The sequence below is a fragment of the Manis javanica genome, chromosome 1, assembly GCF_040802235.1.
Source record: "Manis javanica isolate MJ-LG chromosome 1, MJ_LKY, whole genome shotgun sequence".
In the NCBI taxonomy this organism is placed as follows: domain Eukaryota; kingdom Metazoa; phylum Chordata; class Mammalia; order Pholidota; family Manidae; genus Manis; species Manis javanica.
Window position 1 is genome coordinate 55,694,655 of NC_133156.1, and position 19,713 is coordinate 55,714,367.

The following is a 19,713-nucleotide window of genomic DNA, read 5'->3' on the forward strand; positions in this document are numbered from 1 at the left end:
AGAGTCAGCCAACCTTGTCCTCCTAGGAACCCTCCCCATCACCATTGAGGATGTGAATGACAATGCACCCTACTTTCTGCCTAATAATAAGACTTTTGGTAAGCAACAAGCCTCTCTCTTCCCACCCTTCCCCACACATAGTACTCTTGTGAGGACTACCTTTGGGCAACTCCTGCAGATACTTCTCAGGCCCCAGGTGAGCCCTCAGAAAGGGAGGAAGGCCTCTAATCCTGCCTCTTCTTCAGGGTTTCAACAGGAGAGGAGACCTAAGTTTTTACCCCAACTCATATCTGACCCTGAGCCAGACCCTACCTCTCTGGACTTCAGTTTTCCCATCTGCGCAATGGGTGGTGGATGACCTGCTAACTACTGGTGCAGGGGTAGTTGTAATGAGGGTCTCTGCTGGTAGATAGGTTGAAGGCAGGTTTGGGGAAACGAGTTCTGAGCTGGGCTTGTGATCAGCACAAGGCCAGGGTGGCACAGGCCCTGCCACTACCAATCCCTTCCTGTCAACACTTGTAGTGATCATCCCAGAGCTTGTGATGCCCAACCAGCAGGTGGCTTCTGTGCAGGTAAGTCACTGGCTCCAGCCTTTGTCAGTCATGTTAGCCCCAGGAGACACTGGCTCAAGGCTTTCAGTCCTTTCAGCCACCCCAAATGTTTTAACACAAGAATGGAAATTTATTCGCTCCAACGTATGGAAAGAAAACCCCAGAATGGAAATGAATACCTGCCTAATTGATATGATTAAACTCAATTAATTGTAAGATTTAGTACTCATAAAAATTTCATGACTATAAAAACCACTTGTAGGCTAGATTTTTCTCACTACATCAGAATCCTTGAGTATTACAGAGAAATCACAGTAACTGCAAAGTAAATGAGTTCCTTGTAGCTAAATAATTTCTAGAGTAAAATTATAAAAATACCACTGCGGATGTTGTCCACTTTTCCTCCCAGGCCAGAGACAGTGATTCAGGGAGCAATGGGGCCATCGTGTTCTCCATCCTCCAAGTGGATTTCATCGCGAAGGATGGGGCCATAACCTCTTTCCAAGGCTTCTTCTGGGTCTCCACCTCCACAGAGGCCAACGTGTTCATTGGCAACATTGAGTAACTGTGGGCAGCCCCTGGACAGGGGTTGGGAGGAGCCAGAGAGGGCCTCAGGGCAGTCAGTTCCCCATCCTAGAGGTGGACAAGTGGGTTCCAGGCCAGAGCCGTGCCCTTGTGCCTTCCATAGGCTGGTGACCAACCTTGATTCCACTCTCCAAGGCACCTACCAAGTGACAGTCCAGGCTCAGGACAGACCTTCTGTGGGTCCTGCCCAGAAAGCCCAAATCACCCTGCACGTGAGTGTTGGGTCCTACCTTCAGGCCCCAGTGCCCTCGGCTAGCCTCCGGGTGCCCTGTGCCTGACCTGCCCCCATGCCCTCCTTCCACAGCTCTTCACTGTGGACCAGAGTTACCGTGTGAGGCTGCAGTTCTCCCTGACCAAGGAGGAAGTGGGTGCCAACACAGAGGCAATTAAGGCGTAGGTCGGGGAGCCCAGGACGGGCTGCAGGGAAGAATGGGGCCTAGAAACCTGGTCGCTGACAAGACCTAGATGGAAAGCCTCTCGACCACGTCCCTGACCCACACGTGACCTTGTCCCCATCTTCGAGCCTGTACACGTACTTGCGTTTCCTTTCCGTATGCACCCAGAAGCCTATGATTGGCTGGGCAGAGAGGCCTAGGGCCGCCATGTACAATTGTGAAGGTTTGCACTGAACAGGGCACTCTGTTTGCTAAGCTGAAAGCCCTGCCCCGGGGGAAGGGGTTTCCTTGTCTAATTTGCACGGAGGTGCTGCCTGCTTACCCAATGGAGTTGTCCAGAGGAGGTGTCCCTTTCAAATTCACACAATTCCTAATTCAGCTGCAGAGCCCTGGCCGCAGGCCTGGACTAAGGCCTCTTCCCCAGGCCTCTGTGACACCTATCCCCTTTGCAGGGCCCTTGCCCAGGCAACCAGGACTACTGTCTACATCGTGAACATTCAGGACATAGAGTCCACGGCTCGGTGAGTGCCCATAGGACCAGTGGTTGGGTTAAGGAAATGCAGCAGCAGCAGGAGGGGCCTACTGGGTGGTTTCTGCGCCCCTGACTCTTCACCTCTACCCTGTTCCAGGGCCCGAGGCCGTTCCTACCTTGACGCCTACTTTGTCTTCTCAAACGGGTCAGCCCTGACGCTTGAGGAGCTGAGTGTGTGAGTGGGGCTGCCCTTGATGTGGGCAGGTGGGGGAGCAGGGAGCCTAGGGGATGCCAACGACCCTCTGTGGCCAGGATGATCCGGAATGACCAGGACTCCCTGACACAGCTGCTGCAGCTGGGGCTGGTGGTACTGGTGAGTGTTGAAGGGCACAGGTGATGGGGGCGTGGGGAGGGGGAATGTTGACCTCACAGCCTCCCTCATACTTCTTCTCCAGGGCTCCCAAGAGAGCCAGGAGTCAGACTTGCCGAAGATGCTCAGTAATGTCATCATAGGATTAGGAGTGACTTTGCTGCTGGTCATTGTGATCATGACCATGGCCCTCGTGTGTGCCCGGAAGAGGTACTGCTGCCATCATTCCCTGTGTCTTCAAGCCCACCTCTCCCAACACCCAAGACATCCAGGGTGTAGAAAAAGCTTGGGGTTAGGCATCAGGTATTTCTGTATTCAGTTCCCCATGACTTCTTGTGACTGGTCATCTTGGGCAGGTTTTCTCCCCTCCCCAAGCCTCAGTTTTCCCATCTGCAGAATGGGTGTGACACTAGATTCCTCAAAGCACTCGAGGAAGCAGTGTGCACCTCACACCTGGTAAGATGTCTGTCACTTCCTGTGAATTTAACACATGCTGCCTCCTCTGCCCTTTCCAACGTTTAGAGTCAGCAGCCACATGTGAGTTTGATTCTACACCTTGCCACTGGCAGCTCTGTGGCCTTTGGCAAATGATTTTCCTTCTCTGGATCTTATTTGTACCCTTTGTAAAATAGAGCTAACACTCTCCCCTGCCAGAGTAGTTATGAAGTCACACTTAGGGCCTGTACTGGGCACACAATAGGTGTGCAGGGAAGTAGTGACCCCCCTCTTGGGTCCCCACAGCTACCACCGGAAGCTTCGGGCTTTGAATGCTGCCAAGGAGGCGCGGAGGACAGCAGGGGGCGTGATGCCATCAGCCTCTGCCATCCCTGGGACTAACATGTACACCACTGAGCGGTGAGCGGGGGTCAGAAAGTGGGTAAGAGGTCCCATGGGGCAGCTGAGGTCCATGGCTGCTTGACCAGACCTTCTCTCCAGGGCTAATCCCATGCTGAACCTCCCCACCAAGGACCTGGGCTTTGAGTCCCAATCATCCTCCAGCGACCTGGACCATATCAGGTATGCAGTGCCCCTCACAGCCAGGCTGGTATCAGGTGGTAGTGATGGTGATGGATGGTGGTGGTGGTGGTCATGGTGATGGCGGTGGTGATGGTGACGGTGGTGGTCATGGTGTTATTGATGGTGACGTGGTGATGGTGACAGTGGTGGTGGTGGTGGTGGTGGTGATGGTGACAGTGGTGGTGGTCGTGGTGGTGATGGTGGTGTTGGTGATGGTGGTCATGTTGATGGTGCTGGTGGTGATGGTGGTGGTGGTGGTCATGTTGGTGGTGACGGTGATGGTAGTGTGGTGGTGGTAGTGACGGTGATGGTGGTGGTGGTGTGGTGGTGACGGTGGTGGTGGTGACGGTGGTGGTGGTGACAGCGATGGTCGTGGTGGTGGCGGCGGTGGTGGTGATGGTGACAGTGGTGGTCGTGGTGGGCATGTTGTTGTTGGTGGTGATGGTGATGGTAGTGTGGTGGTGGTAGTGGTGGTGGAGGTGATGGTGGTGGTGGTGTGGTGATAGTGATGGTCGTAGTGATGGTGGTGGTGGTGGGTGGTGATGGTGATGGTGGTGGTGGTAGTCTTGGTGATGGTGCTGCCAGTAATGGGGGGAGGTGGTGATGGTAGCTGTGGTGAGAGTGGTGGTTCTTGGCCACAGACAGGGAGGACTGGGCCTGCAAACTATCTGAGTTTCATCATCTCCCATGCAGCCTCAACTCCCTGGATGACAACTCTGTGGACTTGGAAAAGGACAAGCAGGAAATCAAGGCAAGATGGGGGATGAGTTGGTGTCTGGGTTTTCTGACGTGGGGTCCTTCTCTGAAGGGGTGGGGTTCAGGACAGAGCAGAGGGACCCACTGCTGACATGGGCACATCTCTGGACTAGGCCCTGGCAAGCCCCAGGGCTTTGGAAGGGAGTCTAGTCTTCGCCCCTCTACTTCTTCACCGTGACTCTCAGTGGCTGACTTCTCCCCCAGTTGTTTTCTCACCTGTAAGTGTGATTAGAACATCAGCCACGCAGAGCTGTTGTGGGCCTGTTGTGAAATAAGTGAAGGTATAAACACCACTCAGTACAAAGCTAAAAATCCTGGTTCCTTTCATTTATATCCTTTATATGAAAGCGAGTGGGGTTGAGGGAAGAGATCTAGAGGTGAACAAAATCTAGCAAAGGAGAGAAGGTAGGTTCAGATAAACAACAGTATTGTTATTTGTTCAATAGGTTAGTTGGTTCAGTTAGATCAAGAGTTCACACAGCCTGGGCTGCTGATTGGAATCACATGGAGAGCTCTCCTGACATACTGATACCAGGTCACAGCCTAGAGATTCTGATCCAGTGGCTGGGTGGGCCTTGGCATGAATGTGTTAAAGCTCCCAGGGTCCTAATGTGCAGGATTAAGAACCACAAGACTAGATCAGTGGGCAGGGTAGGGGATGGGCAGGGGGTTGTATTTCTGAGAAACTGCTGAGGCTCCACCTCATCTCCTGCAGCAGTCGTTGGGTCTTGGGGTCTCTGGGCAGGGAATATGGAGAGGTGGGGCTTTCTCCAATGACCTGTTGGTGCTCTGACTCACCAAGAACTCTATGAATGTTTATGTGGAGGTCTGAGAGAGATGAGGAGTCATCTTTCTCTCTTTTCAAGCAACCAAGGCCAGAGATGGGTATGGCTTGCCTAAGGTCAGAAAACTTGCAAGGAGTGCAGACCAGAACCCAGGCCTCCTGTCTGCCCAGCTGGGCCTCATTTTCATGGGCTGTTCTGTGCTGACAGCTCCCCTTCAGTTCTGTGGCAAGGGCTCTGAGGAGCATGGGCAGTCCCTCCTGGCGTCTCTCAGAAATGTGCCACTGTTTACTGAGACCCATAGAGCTCCTCTGGAGAAAGCCCTGATGGTAGGGCTGTTCTCCCTGGGAGCCTCTGATAGAGTAGCTGAGCTTAGGGACCTAGCTGGTCCACAGGAGTGCATATACTTGCAAGGTGTGTGTGTGGCATGTCACATGGGAGGGGGAAGGGAAAGACAGGGAGTCGGGAGTTGAATGTGCGCCATAATGAGCTGCAGGTGTAATCCTGGGTGTGATGCACTCTTATGAGGGTGGCAGAGGGAGATGCTAAATTCAACCAGGGACAGCACTGTGCTGTGGACAAGCTTTATAGCCGGCAAACCAGCAGTCTAAACCCTGCTCTCTCCCTTACCGGCCCTCAGAGCCCTCTGAGCCTGTTTCCACATCTGTAAAATGCAGGACAGATCCCTCCCTCAGGGTTTCCTGCAGGTACTTCAGGTTATGGGTGGGCTGTGCCCAGCATGGTGCCTGCTGTAGGGCACAGGCAGCAGGAAGTGTGCTGGACTGGCTCCTTGGATGCAGGCTTGGTGTTATTCAGGACTGGGTAGAACACCAAAGTACCACTGTGTCCATGGGTGGAGCAAAGGCCAGAGTGGATCCCCCAAGGCCCACCCCTTCTCCCTAACCCATCTGTACCTCTAGTAGCTAGCTATGGCTACCTCTGGGACACAGCTACTGAGGTCCCAGGAGAAGCATGTGGGACCCCAGCCAAGGAGCTGTGTGGTCATGGGCTTGAAGTCCCCCCTACTTCCCTAAAGATTGGGGAAATCACCCCATCTTAGCCCTGCCCTTTACACCTCCCCTCTCTCTCTCCACAGAAGGAGCCTCTACACAGTCCGATGGGGTCAGATCTAGAGCCTCTGAGCGTGGTGCTGTCAGGAAGGAAGACAGGCATGGGTGGACAGCAGGAGGCGGTGTCCTTCACTAATGATGGCCTGGACACCACAGACCTGTGATGGGGGCCCTTCCACAGGACCCTTGCCATGGAGCTCCACATGGGCCCCCCACTCTTCTGGTCCACCTGGGAAGAGGCCTTGTCACCCCTAACTATGCCTACCCCTCCCTAAACATAATATATTGTGTTGCTCTGCCCCCTTCTGCTTGTAGTGAATCACAGCTGACAAGTGCTGGGGAAAAATTTTATTACCAATGTATATTGTGACAGTTTGTAGCCAAAAACTGCGGCTGAAGGAGTGGGTACAGGAGTACTGAGTGGTCACAAGGGACTTGTGGGGCTCACAGCAAAGAGGGGACAAGGTGCTAGGGAGGGCAGGCTTTAAAGGACAAATGTGGTTGTAGAACGGGCTCTGTCCTGCCCGATACCCAAGACCAGCTGTCACCCACGTTGCCTGTGGCCCAAGACCTTCCATGAGCCTCTGTGATTCCCAGACCTGTCTGAGACCCTCTGACCTTTCTGAGTCTCCTTTCAACTGGCCCCAAGGGCACTCCTGCAGCTGCCTTCCCCCTGTCCAGGAATTGTGAACCAGTGTCCAGTAAGGGTTGGAGATTGGGCTGGGCATTGGGCCAGGTGAGGGGGAAACAGAAATTAAGGACAACTACCAGCATGCAAGAGATGCCCAGACCATGGGGGCCAGCCCACAGCATGGACACACACTCCCACTGCCTCATACTGACAGCCTCACACATTTGGGGGTCTCACACATCAGTCCTTGCACACGTGAGCTTTTGTATACATCTCTCCCATTCTGGAGACCTGGGGGCTGCGGAGACCTCGGGGTACCTGTCTGAACATCTCAGAAGCCTGCCTTAGTTCTTGGGGCTGGGAGCTGCTGAGCAGGTTGCCCAGGTCACCTAGTGTGACTGAGAGGGAGTGGAGCTGAGGGCTGTGAGGGGACAGTGGGGAATCAGGGCCTGGTTCGTGGGCTCATGACCACGAAGGGGCTGGGCAGAGGGAGTTCATTTGTGTGTTTGGGAGGGAGGGGCGCTGGAAAGAAGGGCAGGAGAAGGCCCTAGAGTCTATCCACCCCTCAGAGGCCTGTCGCCTATCAGGGGGATCCCTTCTAGAGGACTGGGGTCAGGAAGGGAGCCTGAGAGGGTCGGAAACCCGGGAGTACAAAAGAGCAGATCACTCGGCCGTGGGTCCGGCCCGCGAGCAGCACCGCGGCCGCCGCACACTCTGCAGCAGCGCGCGGAAGAGGCCCGGCGGGCGCTTGGCAGCGCCCTCAGGGGGTGCGGCGCGCACTGAGCCTGCACGGCCAGGGCCTGGGCGGGCGGCGGGCGGCGGGGCGGGCGCCCCTTGGCGGCCATGCTCCTCGATCTGTCGCTCCAGATGCTTCTGGATGGCCATGCCCAGCACCTCCACCTCCATGGCAGCGCCGTACACTTCCCACGTCATGCCCTTTTCGTCCCAGCTCACGTCGCGCACGGGCTCGGCCGCGTCCGGAGGCGCCACGGCGGCCGCTAGCGCCGAGCCGGGCCGCACTTTCACTTCGGGGAAGGCGGGGGGCGCGGCCGGCGGCGCGGCGGCCTGCGGCGTCATGGGCCCAGTAGCCACGGAGCGCATCTCGGCGGCGCCCAGCGACACCTGCAGGCCCGCATCCCGGCGCGAGGGCGGCCTGGGCGCCGGGCTGGGCACGCGCGGCACCGCCTGGAAGCTGAAGGCCGGGCCGCCCGCGCCGTCCTGCGGAGACATGGGGCTCACAGCCACCGACACGCAGGCCTGCATGCCCGCCTGCGTGCCCGCGTCCTCGCGCGGCGGCGGGGCGTTCGCCTCCCACGACGGCGCCTTGGTGAAGTTATCGCGAGTCCGTGGCCCAGGTTGGGGCGCTGCGGCCTCCCGGCCGGGGCTTCTCTCGGCCCCAGAGGCCATGGGGTCTTTCTGGCCAAGGTTGGAGACCTTGGTGCTGGTTGTTGGCACGGGTTCCATGCGTACCCCGCTACTCCCAGCCTCTGCTGGGGAAGGGGCTGGGCCGCAGGGTTTGCCATCTGACTGCCTGGAGGAGAGGGCCTTCTCCAGAGTCAGTGGGGACACCTTCCCTGAGGATAGGGGCTCTGTTTTTCTTTGAGGCGCAGAGTCAGCCTTCCCCAGGGCGACAGGCTCCACCTTTCCACAGGCAATGGGGTCTGCTTTTTCTGAGGATCCGCGATCCGCCTTCTCCAAGGCCAGTGGCTTCTCCTTCTGCAGAGATGCAGCCCCTTTTTCCGATGAAGCAGGACCCTCCTGCCCAGGCGGCTTTGTTTCTGCTTTGCCCTCAGACTTGGGTTCTGCTTTCCCCGAGGCCTTGGGATCCATCTTCGTGGAGGGTACAGGATTTTCCTTCTCCAGAGGCAGAGGAACCACCTTTCCCTCTGGGACAGCTTCAGCTTTTCCAGAGGATGTCGGGGTTATCTTTCCTAGAGTCATGGGGGCCACATTTTTAGAAGACACCAAGTCTGTGTCACCAGAGGGAACTGTATCTGCCTTTTCCCTGCTCACAGGGTCCACCCTGCTCAAGGCCAGGGTTTCAGCCTTCCCTGAGACAGTGGGACCCACCTTTCCAAAGGCCACAGAACCTGCCTTCTCTGAGGACAGTAGATCTGCTTTCCCCCCAGTCACTGCCTCAGCTTTTACAGAGGATGAGGGTCCTGCTGTCTCTAAGAACTTGGGATTCCCTGGACTTGAGGGCACAGGGTCTGTCTTTCCTGATGATTCAGGATTCACTTTTCCAGATGTTTTTGTATTTCCCACAGAAATGGGATCCACCTTTCTAGAAGATACTGGATCCTCCTTTCCTGAGGATATAGTTTCTGTCTTTCCCACAGACATCTGTTCTATCTGCCCAGGAGACAAGGGCTCTGGCTTTCCTGAGGACATAGGAGCTACCTTTCCCAAAGAAACTGGGCCCACCTTGCCTGAACACACAGGATCCACATTTTTCAAAGATATAGGATCCATCTTTCCTGAAAATATGGGATCTACCTGTCCAGAAGACAGGGTTTTTATCATTCTCATAGACACGGGATCTTCCTTTCCTGAGGCAGGATCCTTCTGTCCCAGGAACTGAGGATCATCTTTTGTAAAGGACACAGTTTCTGCATTTTCCATAGATGCAGGGTCTGCCATCCCCAAGTGAGTAGGATCTGCCCTTCCTGATGACCCCACAGCCACTGTTCCAGAGGATACAGGCTTAACTTTGCCTGATGACACTGGAGTCAGCATTCTCAAGGACCCAGGCTTTGTCTTTCCTGCAGATGCAGAATCCATGTTTTCCAAGGACATAGGATCCACCTTTCCTGAGGGCCCATGCTCTCTGTTTTCCAAGGACACAGGACCTGCCTTTCCCACAGATGCAGGACCCCTCTCTTTTGAGGACACAGGAACCTCTTTTTCTGAATACCTGGGTTCCTCCTTTCTTGGGTATGCAGGATCCACTTTGGCCAAGGATACAGGATCCTTCTTCCCTGGGGACACTGTATCCACCTTGCTGGAGCAGGAAGAATCTACCTTTCCCAAGGATCCAGGATCCTCTTTTCTCAGGGTCATAGGATCCATCCTTCCAGAAGCCACAGGATCTCCCTTTCCCAAGATGGTAGGCTCTGTCTTTCCTGTAAACAAGGTATCTGTCTTTCTCGACCCAACATCTTCCTTTCCTATGGAAGTGGAATCTGCCTGCTTTGAAGAATCGGAATCCATCTTCTCCAAGAACATAGGATTTCTGTTCTCAGAGGATGAGAGATCAGTTTTCACTAAGGACACAGACTCTGGCTTCCCAGAGAAGGTGGTTTCCAGTGTTCCTGAGACTGTAGCTCTGTATGCTCCCAGTGTCTCCTTGGTGGCTGCCTCCTGGGGAGGGACACAGGTCAGGGAGGGGCAGGCCAAGCTCCCACCAAGGTCCTCAGAGCAAGAGGCTCCTTCCTCAGCCCCAATGGGTCTGCTATGGCTGGAGTCCATACCTGGGCTTTGAGCAGGTGTGTGCCTGGCGGGTTCAGAGCTGGGCTTTTGCTGGGACGGGCAGCACTCCCTCATGGCCAGGCTCCCAGACCCCAGGCTTCCATCCTGTAGGCAGCAGAGGGCTGTAGGCTGGGATTCTGGGGTGCTGGCGTCCTTTCGAGGCAGCTAGAGCCAGTGTGGGTCTTTAGCACTGCCCAACTGCCCTCATGACCATGCCTGGGCCCCAGGCTGCTGTCTGATTCTGAAACAGAGAAAGAGAAGACTCAGATTTAGGTGAGATGGAGCAGGAAGGGGTCTTCTCTCTCTCACACCCTCCTTCTAGACACTGGGCCTCCTCACAGGGTTCTCTGCCCCTATTTGGTCCTCTCTTGTCCAGAGGGCCTGGCCTAAAACACAAACCCAACTGTATCTCTCCCCTGTTTCCCTGCTCCTGGTGGCCCTCTAGATAAAGATCAGACTCCCTATGATGTCATTCAAGACCATTCAAAACTTGGCTATAGCCTAACTTTTCAACTTTATCTACCAACACCCTTCCCTTTCAGCCAGGCCCATGCAATATGCTACCCAGAAATTATGCCATTGTCCTTTAGGCCACGGGTCACAAACTCTGATGCCATAGGTGCCAGTTAGGTATTTTATGTGAGGGAAGCAAGTGGATATAAACAATAGGGAGTGGTGGGGATTACAGCAAACTAGAGACACTCCACCAGCCAAGTACTACTCCAGAGAAATGCCTCCTGGTAGTATCAGCAAGAAGTGGGAAATCGAGAACTTTAAGGTAAAACATCCTAATTAATTCAGAATTTTAAAAAAGAGCAACTATTTGGGCCAAATAAAGTATGTCTGTAGGTCACCAGTTAATATCTGCATAGGCCCTGGGGAGATATGAATGGTTTATAGTTGACATAGTCTGAAATGTGTGTTTTCAAAGATTGTTCTGGGATGGTGTAGACACTGGAGGAGAGGGGCTGGCTAATCATTCATTCACTCTCTCATTCATCCAATTCTTCATTCATTCACCTGAACCTTTCTCTGCAACAATCTCCATGAGAGATGGTACAGTAGAAGTCTTGGGGATGGAGAACTGGCAGAATGTAGAGATCTGAGGGAGAACTGACAGGAACCAGCTGGCTTTCGGAGGGTGACAGTGGAGGTGGCCCACAGGATTTTGCATACAGGGGTGGGGGGTGCTGGGCAGGATATGTGGGGATAAGGGGGGACATGTTTTGGACAAACTAAGTGTATGGTGCCTGGGGGACTACCAGGGAGAGGGTCTGACAGGCAGCTGGATCCGTAAGCAATTCCATTTCATTACACATCAGCAGCCAAAGGGAGCAGAGCTCCTGATTGCCGAAAAACCTGCTCCTTCCTCTAACACCACCTTGCTGGTACTCAGGCTAAAATCCCTAGAGTCACCCTGGACTTTTCTCTCACACCCTACATCCTACCCATCAGCAAAATATAATGGATCTACCTTCAAAATATATGCAGAATCTGGCCACTATCCTGAGCCAACCTTGCTCCATCTCCTACCTGGATTATCCCTTCTTTTTCCTTCATCCCACAGTTCATTATCAACATAGCACACAGAAGGATCTTAGTAAGACCCAAGGCAGATCATGCCCCTCCTCTTCTCAGAACCATGCAACGTCTCCCCATCCCATGCAAAGTAAGAATAAATCCCTTACAGTGGCCCTGCATTATCTGGCTTTGTCACCTCTCTGGGCCTTGACCACTACTACTCTCTCTTGGTTATGCTGCTTCAGCCACACTGGCTGCCTCACTGATCCTTGAACACCTACTGTCTTGGGGCTGTTTCCTGTGCCTGGAATGCTTTCCTTCTCACTATGTGCATGGTGTGCTCTCTGGGCCTTTCCCTGACCTATCCTGTATAAAACAGCCTCCTCCCCAACACTGGCTGGAACTCTCCATCCCCCTTGCCTTGCTCAGTTTTTCTTCATAGTACCTGCCACCGTCTGACATATTATATATGGTTGTTGATTGCTTATGGTTTGTCTCTCCTATTAAAATGTCAGCTCCACAAGGTTTGGGACTTTGTTGTGTTTACTGATGTATCCTCAGGGTTGAGAACAATGACTGGCGTATAGTAAGCAAGTAGGTCCCAACACATATTTGTTAAATGAATGACTGATCTTTCTAAGATGTTGGTCCAACCATGCCTCTTTGGTTCAAAACCCTCCTTGCTCTTGTTGGGGAAGTAAATTGGTTATATCTTTTTGGAAGGACATTTATCAATTTCTATAAATGTTTACAATGCTCATAGCATTTGGGCCACTAAGCCCTCCTCCACAGACAGTCTTGAAGATAGACTGATTGTGCACTGAGACTGCATGAGGGCATGGCTAGTGATAAGAAAACCAGGAAGCCAGTCTGTGAATGCAGGACAACCACATGGAGGTCCTCTACAGCTGTTAGAATGTATAGAGTAATGAGAAAAGCCATCCAAGATAAATTAAGTGAAAAAAAACAGGACAGCATGGGTAGTGGGATCCCATGCATATAGACAAGGAAAAGAACAGGGTCTGTTTATAAAGAGAAAATTCCTGGAAGGAAACCCACGAAACTTTTACCAGCGATTGCCTCTGGGACGTGAGACCAGGGATCTGGAGATGGAACAGACTTTTGTATGACCCTCTGTGATGTCTGACTTTTGATTATGTGTACATGTATTACTTTTTTCAAAAACGGTCAAAAAAGAAACCTTTAATGACTCCCTATTATCTTTAAGGCCAAGTCCAACTCTATAATGTGCTTCCAAGTCCATCTACTTGCTTACCTGCTAAGCTTTACCTCTTACTATGCACTCCCTCCCACAAAGTGTGTACACACATACACACATATGCATACACACCACCAGTTGGGGCTCATCCATGGCTCCATATTCCCTCCCATCTCATCCTCTACACCTCCTCTTGCCTGGCTCCTTTGAAATTCTCAGGTCTCAGTTGAAACACCTCCTTCCAGTGAGCGTTCTTTGCCTACCAGCTTCCTCAGGATTCTCATGGCTGCTTGTTCATTCCCTAACCAGACTCATGTCACTCTGTGTGTACCCTTTACACCTCTGGGTCCCTGCCTAGATCTCTGGTCCCTGGATGGGGACTCAGCTGATACTGTTCACCACTGGGTTCCCGAGGCTTTGGGCTTATGGGACTTTGCAGACCCATAAGAGGACATAGGGGGGGTACAGGTTTGTAGAAGATGGTGGGGCACCCGGTTTGGGGAAGCTGGGTGCTTGCGGGGGTTATAGAGAGGCATCTGGTTTAGACACATGGTTGAGGGTGGCCTCTCTGAGGACAGAACATCTGAGCCAGACACGAAAAGGCCTGAGTGGCTGGAGTGAAGTTGGAAGGGGGAGGATGGAGGCAGCTCCCCACTTACCAGCTCTGTGACCTCAAGCAAGTCCCTTCTCCTAACTGGGGACCCTGATGAACCCATACCCTGAACCCAGAGGGCTGTGGTGGGAATTAAATAAGATGAGGGGTGTGCACAGCTCTGCTCACTTTAGGGCTGGTCTGTGTACATGAGAGGTCTGTTTTTATCTACTCAGCCTGTCTGAGCCCAGCTGTGCTCCCTGGAGGGGGCAGGGAGGGAAGGCCTGCAGCAGAGGCACAAACTGGCAAAAATCTAGCTCTCAGACATGCTTGTTTGACCCAGAGTGCTAAAACAAAAATTTTAAAGGAATTAACCGATCAACATTTAAAAATTACAAGATTTCATGTGAAAATCGGATTTCCAGCTTCTCTTAGAGAACTAAAATTTGGCAATCTGAGTGTGCTTCCTGCATGGTAACAGTCAGCTAGAGCCAAGCAGGGGCTGCTTCCTTAGTGGGGGTGTACTCTCCAATTAGCCATACTCTCCACACCTCCCCATGGTATCCTGGACACTGGGGCTGACTGCCTGTTACCACTGATCACTGAATTTGCCTGGTCATTTTTCTTATAGCCAGCTACTCATGTAGGTCATCTGTCTCTGGTGTGTAGCCACCTGAGTTTTGACCCTTGACCTAGATGCTAAGAAGGTTGGGAGGTGACTTCACATACATCAAGCTTTTACTTGTTTACTACGTGCATCCTGCCAGGCAGGTGTTATGTTCTTATTTTCCAGAACAGGAAACAGAGACAGGCATGACCCAGCTGGTAACATGCTCCTTCTGAAAGTACCCCTGGAAGAGGCTGGCATCTCACTTCCCAGATCTTCCCGAACATGGGATAAGGTCTGGAGTAGAGACAGAGAGCCTGGCTAGGGAGGTGAAAAGATAGGGGATCAAGCACCAGCTTAGTCATTGACTTGCCCTACAACTTAGGGTGAGTTTTCCCACACTCTGGACCTCAGTTTCCCAATCTGTGAAATGGGGGAGAGGATGTAGTTATATCTAGAAGAGCTGGCCCAGTCCCGAGTTTAAGATCTGCTGAAATACCATGACCAGAGGCTCTACTGCTGACAATTCTGCTGGGCCTTTCCTAGTAATCAAGGGAGCCTCGGAATCCTCCAGCCACTCCACCAAGAGGCAGCCCAGGCCTGGAGTACCACCTCCTCACCTGACCCTCCCAACAGAACCCATCTCCATTAATTTTCCATCGTGTGCTCCGCCCTGGGCCTAGCACTCTCAGGCTCATTTTATAATCAGAACTCTACAACAGTCTCATGAGGGGGGCATTATGATTCCAGTTCACAGATGAGGACACTGAAAGGTCAGATGGTGAAAAGACTTGACCAAGGGCACACTGCTGGGACAGGGGCTTTGGTTCAAAGCCTGTTGTATCTGAACCCAAAGCTTGGGTTCCTCCCATTTATATCAGCTCAGATCTTGGACACTGACTTGGCTCTTAAAGCCCCTTTCTATTCTTTGGGGTCAGGCTAAGAGTCCTCCCAATCCCCTAGACGTAACAGGCAACAGTGCCAGGGAGCATCCAAGAGAGGAAGCAAGAGTGTCCTCACATGCACACACGCACCTGCGGAAATATGCACAACTATGAGCAGATGAGCCTGCACACTTGTGTGGCCCAGCTGAGGCAGAAGATTGAAATGCCTCCCTAGGTGTGTGAGCCAGCCACCTGGCATGCAGAGAAGCATGTAGACTGCTTGTGGACATCTGCAGCAGCTTAGGTCAGCCTAGGGAGACAGGACCTGGCTCCTGGATTCTGCTCAAGAAATCCATGGTGTACACATATGCAACCTGTGTGTGCAGAATTACCTATGCATTTGTGTTTTGTGGGGTTACCTGGACCCTGTTGTGTATATATGTGGCCACATGTCCTCAGAGTCTCACTCATGAGAGAGCTGGCCTGAGTGTGCACGTGGTGCTTATGCCTGACTCCTGGGCAGGGCAGCCCCAGTGAATGCCATTCTGGACCGGAGACCTGGCCAGCCGTTCCTTTTTCTCTGGGATTTCTTCCCAATGCAGAGCCAGGGCTTCCAGGAACCTGCGAACACCACTTACAAGACTGACAAAGGCTTGCAGGGCTTCGGCAGGAGTGTGCCTCTATGTATGTCTGACAATCCCAGTTTGCTGCCCCTCATTGTATCATCCCTTTGTCCCCTAGGATCCTTAGAGCAGTAAAGCCTCCTGCCTGGGGCTGTAGGGGAGAAGGTGTTTAGCAAAGGGTAATATAGCCAGACCTTCTTCCAAAAAGAGCCCCTTGACCATCCATCCATTCATCCACAGGAGGGCAAGGTGGACAAGCAGGGGTGTGCACACTTAGACGAGTGAGGGTGATGGGTTGGCAGCAAGCTAAGAGACAGAGAATGTGTAAGAGAGAGTGTGTGCATAGCCTATTCCAGCATCCAGGTATATGAGGGACACCATGAGCTGATGAGAATAGGCACAAGCAGGCCAGAGCAGGGTGGCCATGAGGGCGTTATGATCAGGGAGTACTGTTGAATTGAGTGTGCTGAGACAGGGGATGGCTGGTGTGAGTGCATAGCTATACCTGGGTGTGTACTCAAGGCCCCCACTTGGTGTACTGGGTTGAGGGCACAGGTGGCCGGGGGGCGTGTGTATGAATCTGATAGGATGTCCAAGGGCCACAGTGTTTGTGTAGATCCCTGGCCTCACTCTGGAGTGATGTGCCCATAAGTGAACGTGGTGAGTGTGTGACAGTGCCCAGAGTGTGTGTTACACTGAGTGTGCAGCAGTGAATGTGCTCAGTGGTGCCAGTAGCCACTCGAGCGCCGAGCTCGCTCCAGAGGGAAGATGAATCAACGCGGGCTGACCCCTCCCCGCGGTGGCGGGAAGCGTCCCCGCCCGCACAGCCGTGCGGAACAATGCGGCCGCCTGCGACGAGGGCGGGCCCGGGCCCGGGTCCTACACACTGGGCGCTCTAACCCTATTGGCCCTTCCGGTGCTCGGTCCTGGCAGTGGGACCTACACCACCCAAGCCCTAGCGAAAAGACGGGAAATGGACACCCACCGCCTCCGGCCGCGTGCACACACACACCGGGAGGCACGCCTGGCACACGCTGCGCGGTGCCCTAGTCCGGCCACCCAGGCGCTTCGAGGACCCTGGACAGCGGCTCCGGGGTTGGCCGCGAGCAGAGGAAGGGGGTCGATGCCGCCCGCCCGGGGTGCTGGCGTGGCGCTTACCCGACCGTGGCGCCGCTCTGTCTCCTCCGCGCGCGGCGCTCCGGCTATCGCCGCCGCCCGAGCAGCCTCGGCTGCCTCCGGCCGGGCTGGCGGGCGGACCCGCGGACACCGCGCCGTCGTCCCCCGCGCCGGCTCCGTGCTCCCGCCCTCGCCCCGCCCCGGGCATGCGCGCTGGTCGACTCCCGGCCGCGGAATACAGGAGGGGGTGGTGCTGTCTGGGCGCGGGGCGCGAGGGCGGCCGGGGCCTCTTGTCCGCGGCCCCTCACCGAGGTCCCTGGGTTCCCCGCCCTCCTTGACTGGGTTCCCATTTCACAGACGAGAAGACCGAGAGGCGGAGCGGCTGCCCATTTGCTGCGCGCCTGTTGAGGGCGGGGCGCGCTGTTTGTAAAGTCTCACTCAATACAGCCCCGCGAATTCCCTCTACGTGTTTTACTGAGGAGGGAATGGGAGCTCAGAGAGGGAAAGCCACTTGTCAGAGGAAACTCGGCCTCTGGATGGGGACCCAGGTCGGCTGGATGTCCGAGCTCACCGTGCGTGGAAATTTCCCGCCTCCACCTTGGCCACACTTCCGGCCTGCTCCCCGCACACTCAGCCCCGCCCCCGGCCCTTTGGTCGTAGCCCACGGTACGACGGGTGGAGGAGACGCGAATCAGGGGTGCGGGGGTGCACCTTATATTCCCTCGCTACCGGACAGGTTGCCAGCCCCTCTCCAGTCTGTGCAAGCCCAGGTCTTTTCGCTGGTATCCTTCAGCAAATCAATTCACCTCCCAGAGCCTCATTTTCCTGATCGATAAAATGGGACTAACATCAGTCTCCTCTCAGCGGGAAGGATGAAGGAGCCTGAAGAAGGTATTCAGGCGTTTCCAGTCGCATCTGAATCGCCAAGGACATGAGGACTTGCTGCACACCTCCCTCGACGTGTCCTGGCAGAGAAATAAGCCCCTCTTCTTTGAATTTCCAGAGGAGAAAAAATAATTATTTAATTTCTAAGAGGTAATAAAACCCTCTCACCTGTACTGTGAAATCACCTACTGAAAATAGTAACAACTAACGTTAATGTAACCCTTATTTAGGGACAGATACTGTGCTAAGGTTTTGTTTTCAGGTTTCATCTAATTTCAGTTTCTAATTACTTAGGAGCAAGTTAGTTTTAATACATCCCCAGTTTTCAGATAAGAAAACCGAGATACTGGTAGGTCATTTGTGTTCACACGACTAGACTTAGTAGCGGAGCTAACTTCTATTCCTCTCACCTAGTGAACCAACCACAAGTCGCGGTGATCTTAAAAAAAGTTTTGACTTTGTTTTTTAATCTAGATGGCAAATGAAGAAAATCTATCGGACCGGGGTCTTTAGCCATCATCCCTGGGAAGCAGAAAACCTCAGCGGTCCGGACCAATTTTCAGCACCATGGACAGCACCCACACAGGGCTTGCATCCTGTTTCCGGCCCTGAAAAATTGCTTATTCACTGCCCAAAAGGGCACTTCGCTCCAAAGTTTACAAACCCTATTCTAAATTCGTTGTTTCATTTTATTCCTCCTCCAGCCCTTCAAGGTAAACATTATTGACTCCATGATAGAGATGAAGACACTGAGGCTTGGGGAAGTTTACATGAAAATGGCAAGAACCAACCTGTGATCTAAAAAGCTACCTGCTGGGGCAGGGCGAGGGTGGATAGGAGTGGGACCAGGGCATGAGTGAAGAGGCTCTGGCAGTTGTCCAGGTGAGAAATGATGACGATGTCCAAACCATGGCAGCATTTGTTGGGATGGAGAAGAGGGCCCAGATTTGATACCTATTTAGGGGTAAAGTCAACAGGCCTTGGACATGGAGTGGGTGTAAAGGGAGAGAGGATTCTGCTACTTCTCTGAGGTTCTTGTTTAAGGAGCTGTGTGGATAGATGACAGATACCTGATGATCCCTGGGGTGAAAGGGCTTGTGGGATGGCCATGCTGAGGTATCTGAGTCCAAACTGAGCTCTGGAGTGGCAAAGGCTGGAGACAGGTCAGGGAGCTAGTGATGGAAGTCATGAGAAGGTTGTCAGTACATGAGGGGAGAATATAGAATAAATAAGGTGACATAAAGGCCCCAGGTCCACCCTGTGGAATGCCAACATTAAGGGACCAGCTGGGAAAAGGAGAGTGAGAAATAGTGGTCTGAGAAACCAGAAGAAACTCAGGAGAGTGTGATGTCTCAGAAACCAAGGGTAGAGAATGTTTCAGAAGGAGGGCAGGGACAACCACACCAGGAACACAAGCTATGGCCTGAGAGATGTTCCCTGGAATTGCAAAGAAAGTAATGGAAATTTGATGAAAGTCCAGTGAGTGTGGAGTGGTGGGTGTGGGAGCCAAACTTAGGGCAGGGGACTGATAAGTAAATGGAAGTAAGGAAGTAGAGAGAGCAAATAGATGACTCTCTCAGGTCATTTGGGCTTGGAGGGAGAAAGGAACTATGACAGTCCCTTCAAGGAGATAAGAGATTAAGTTGAGGAGACATAGAGGTATTTAAATACCGATGGGAGGAACCAGTAGGTAGGGGAAAGGGAAGATGCCAGGCAGGGAAGGGCATAATGGCTGGGCCCAGATACTTAGGGTGGAAGGAAAGGATAGGACCCAGAGCCCTGGGGCACTCACAGACCCTGAGGTGCAGGGACACCAGCAGGGGAGTGGGAAGGTGACCCATGAAGAGAAGGCATCCAATAAGAGGTTGTTATTAAACCAGCTACCCTGGTGGGTGAGTGAAACTTAATCCTGCAGGGAATCTCGGGAAGTGGGATAAATGCACACCTCAGAATTCCCCTGGCGGAGAGCAAAGGAGTTGGCATATTTGGATCCCAGCACCTGGCAGACCCATTGAGCTGTGTGTTAATTTCCAGGCACTTCTGGCCCACAGTGCATGTGGGCAAAGGGGTTCCACAGCCCAGGAGTCAAATCCTTGACAAAGATGCAGGTACTGGCTTTTGGGAGTCCTGTTGACTGGCACAGAAACATTGAGGGCATCTGAGTGGTCA

General features: G+C 53.4%; 2 protein-coding genes across 2 annotated transcripts in view; one reads left to right on the top strand and one right to left on the bottom strand.

Annotated features, from left to right (window-relative positions):
* The window catches only part of CDHR2 (cadherin related family member 2), a 30,179-nt gene extending 23,879 nt beyond the window's left edge, over window positions 1-6,300 (top strand). Inside the window, exons 20-32 of the mRNA XM_017668567.3 lie at window positions 27-98; window positions 523-572; window positions 961-1,112; window positions 1,240-1,348; window positions 1,441-1,529; window positions 1,984-2,052; window positions 2,161-2,238; window positions 2,316-2,376; window positions 2,459-2,583; window positions 3,115-3,228; window positions 3,310-3,390; window positions 4,084-4,141; window positions 6,025-6,300. Of these exons, the coding sequence (XP_017524056.1) occupies window positions 27-98; window positions 523-572; window positions 961-1,112; window positions 1,240-1,348; window positions 1,441-1,529; window positions 1,984-2,052; window positions 2,161-2,238; window positions 2,316-2,376; window positions 2,459-2,583; window positions 3,115-3,228; window positions 3,310-3,390; window positions 4,084-4,141; window positions 6,025-6,162 (1,196 nt within the window). The 3' untranslated portion in view covers window positions 6,163-6,300. The remainder of the gene's footprint in view (window positions 1-26; window positions 99-522; window positions 573-960; window positions 1,113-1,239; window positions 1,349-1,440; window positions 1,530-1,983; window positions 2,053-2,160; window positions 2,239-2,315; window positions 2,377-2,458; window positions 2,584-3,114; window positions 3,229-3,309; window positions 3,391-4,083; window positions 4,142-6,024) is intronic.
* Window positions 6,301-6,324: 24 nt separating this feature from the next.
* GPRIN1 (G protein regulated inducer of neurite outgrowth 1) lies at window positions 6,325-17,004 on the bottom strand. Its single transcript, XM_036995208.2, has 2 exons — window positions 16,702-17,004; window positions 6,325-10,338 (listed from the first exon to the last, which is right to left on the bottom strand). Exon 2 carries the CDS (start codon window positions 10,170-10,172, stop codon window positions 7,293-7,295), a length of 2,880 nt encoding a protein of 959 aa, XP_036851103.1. The 5' UTR covers window positions 10,173-10,338; window positions 16,702-17,004; the 3' UTR covers window positions 6,325-7,292.
* Window positions 17,005-19,713: the final 2,709 nt, after the last annotated feature.

Bases quoted from the DNA above. Each gene is read 5' to 3' on its own strand.
- GPRIN1 (XM_036995208.2), bottom strand. From the start codon at position 10,172: ATGAGGGAGTGCTGCCCGTCCCAGCAAAAGCCCAGCTCTGAACCCGCC.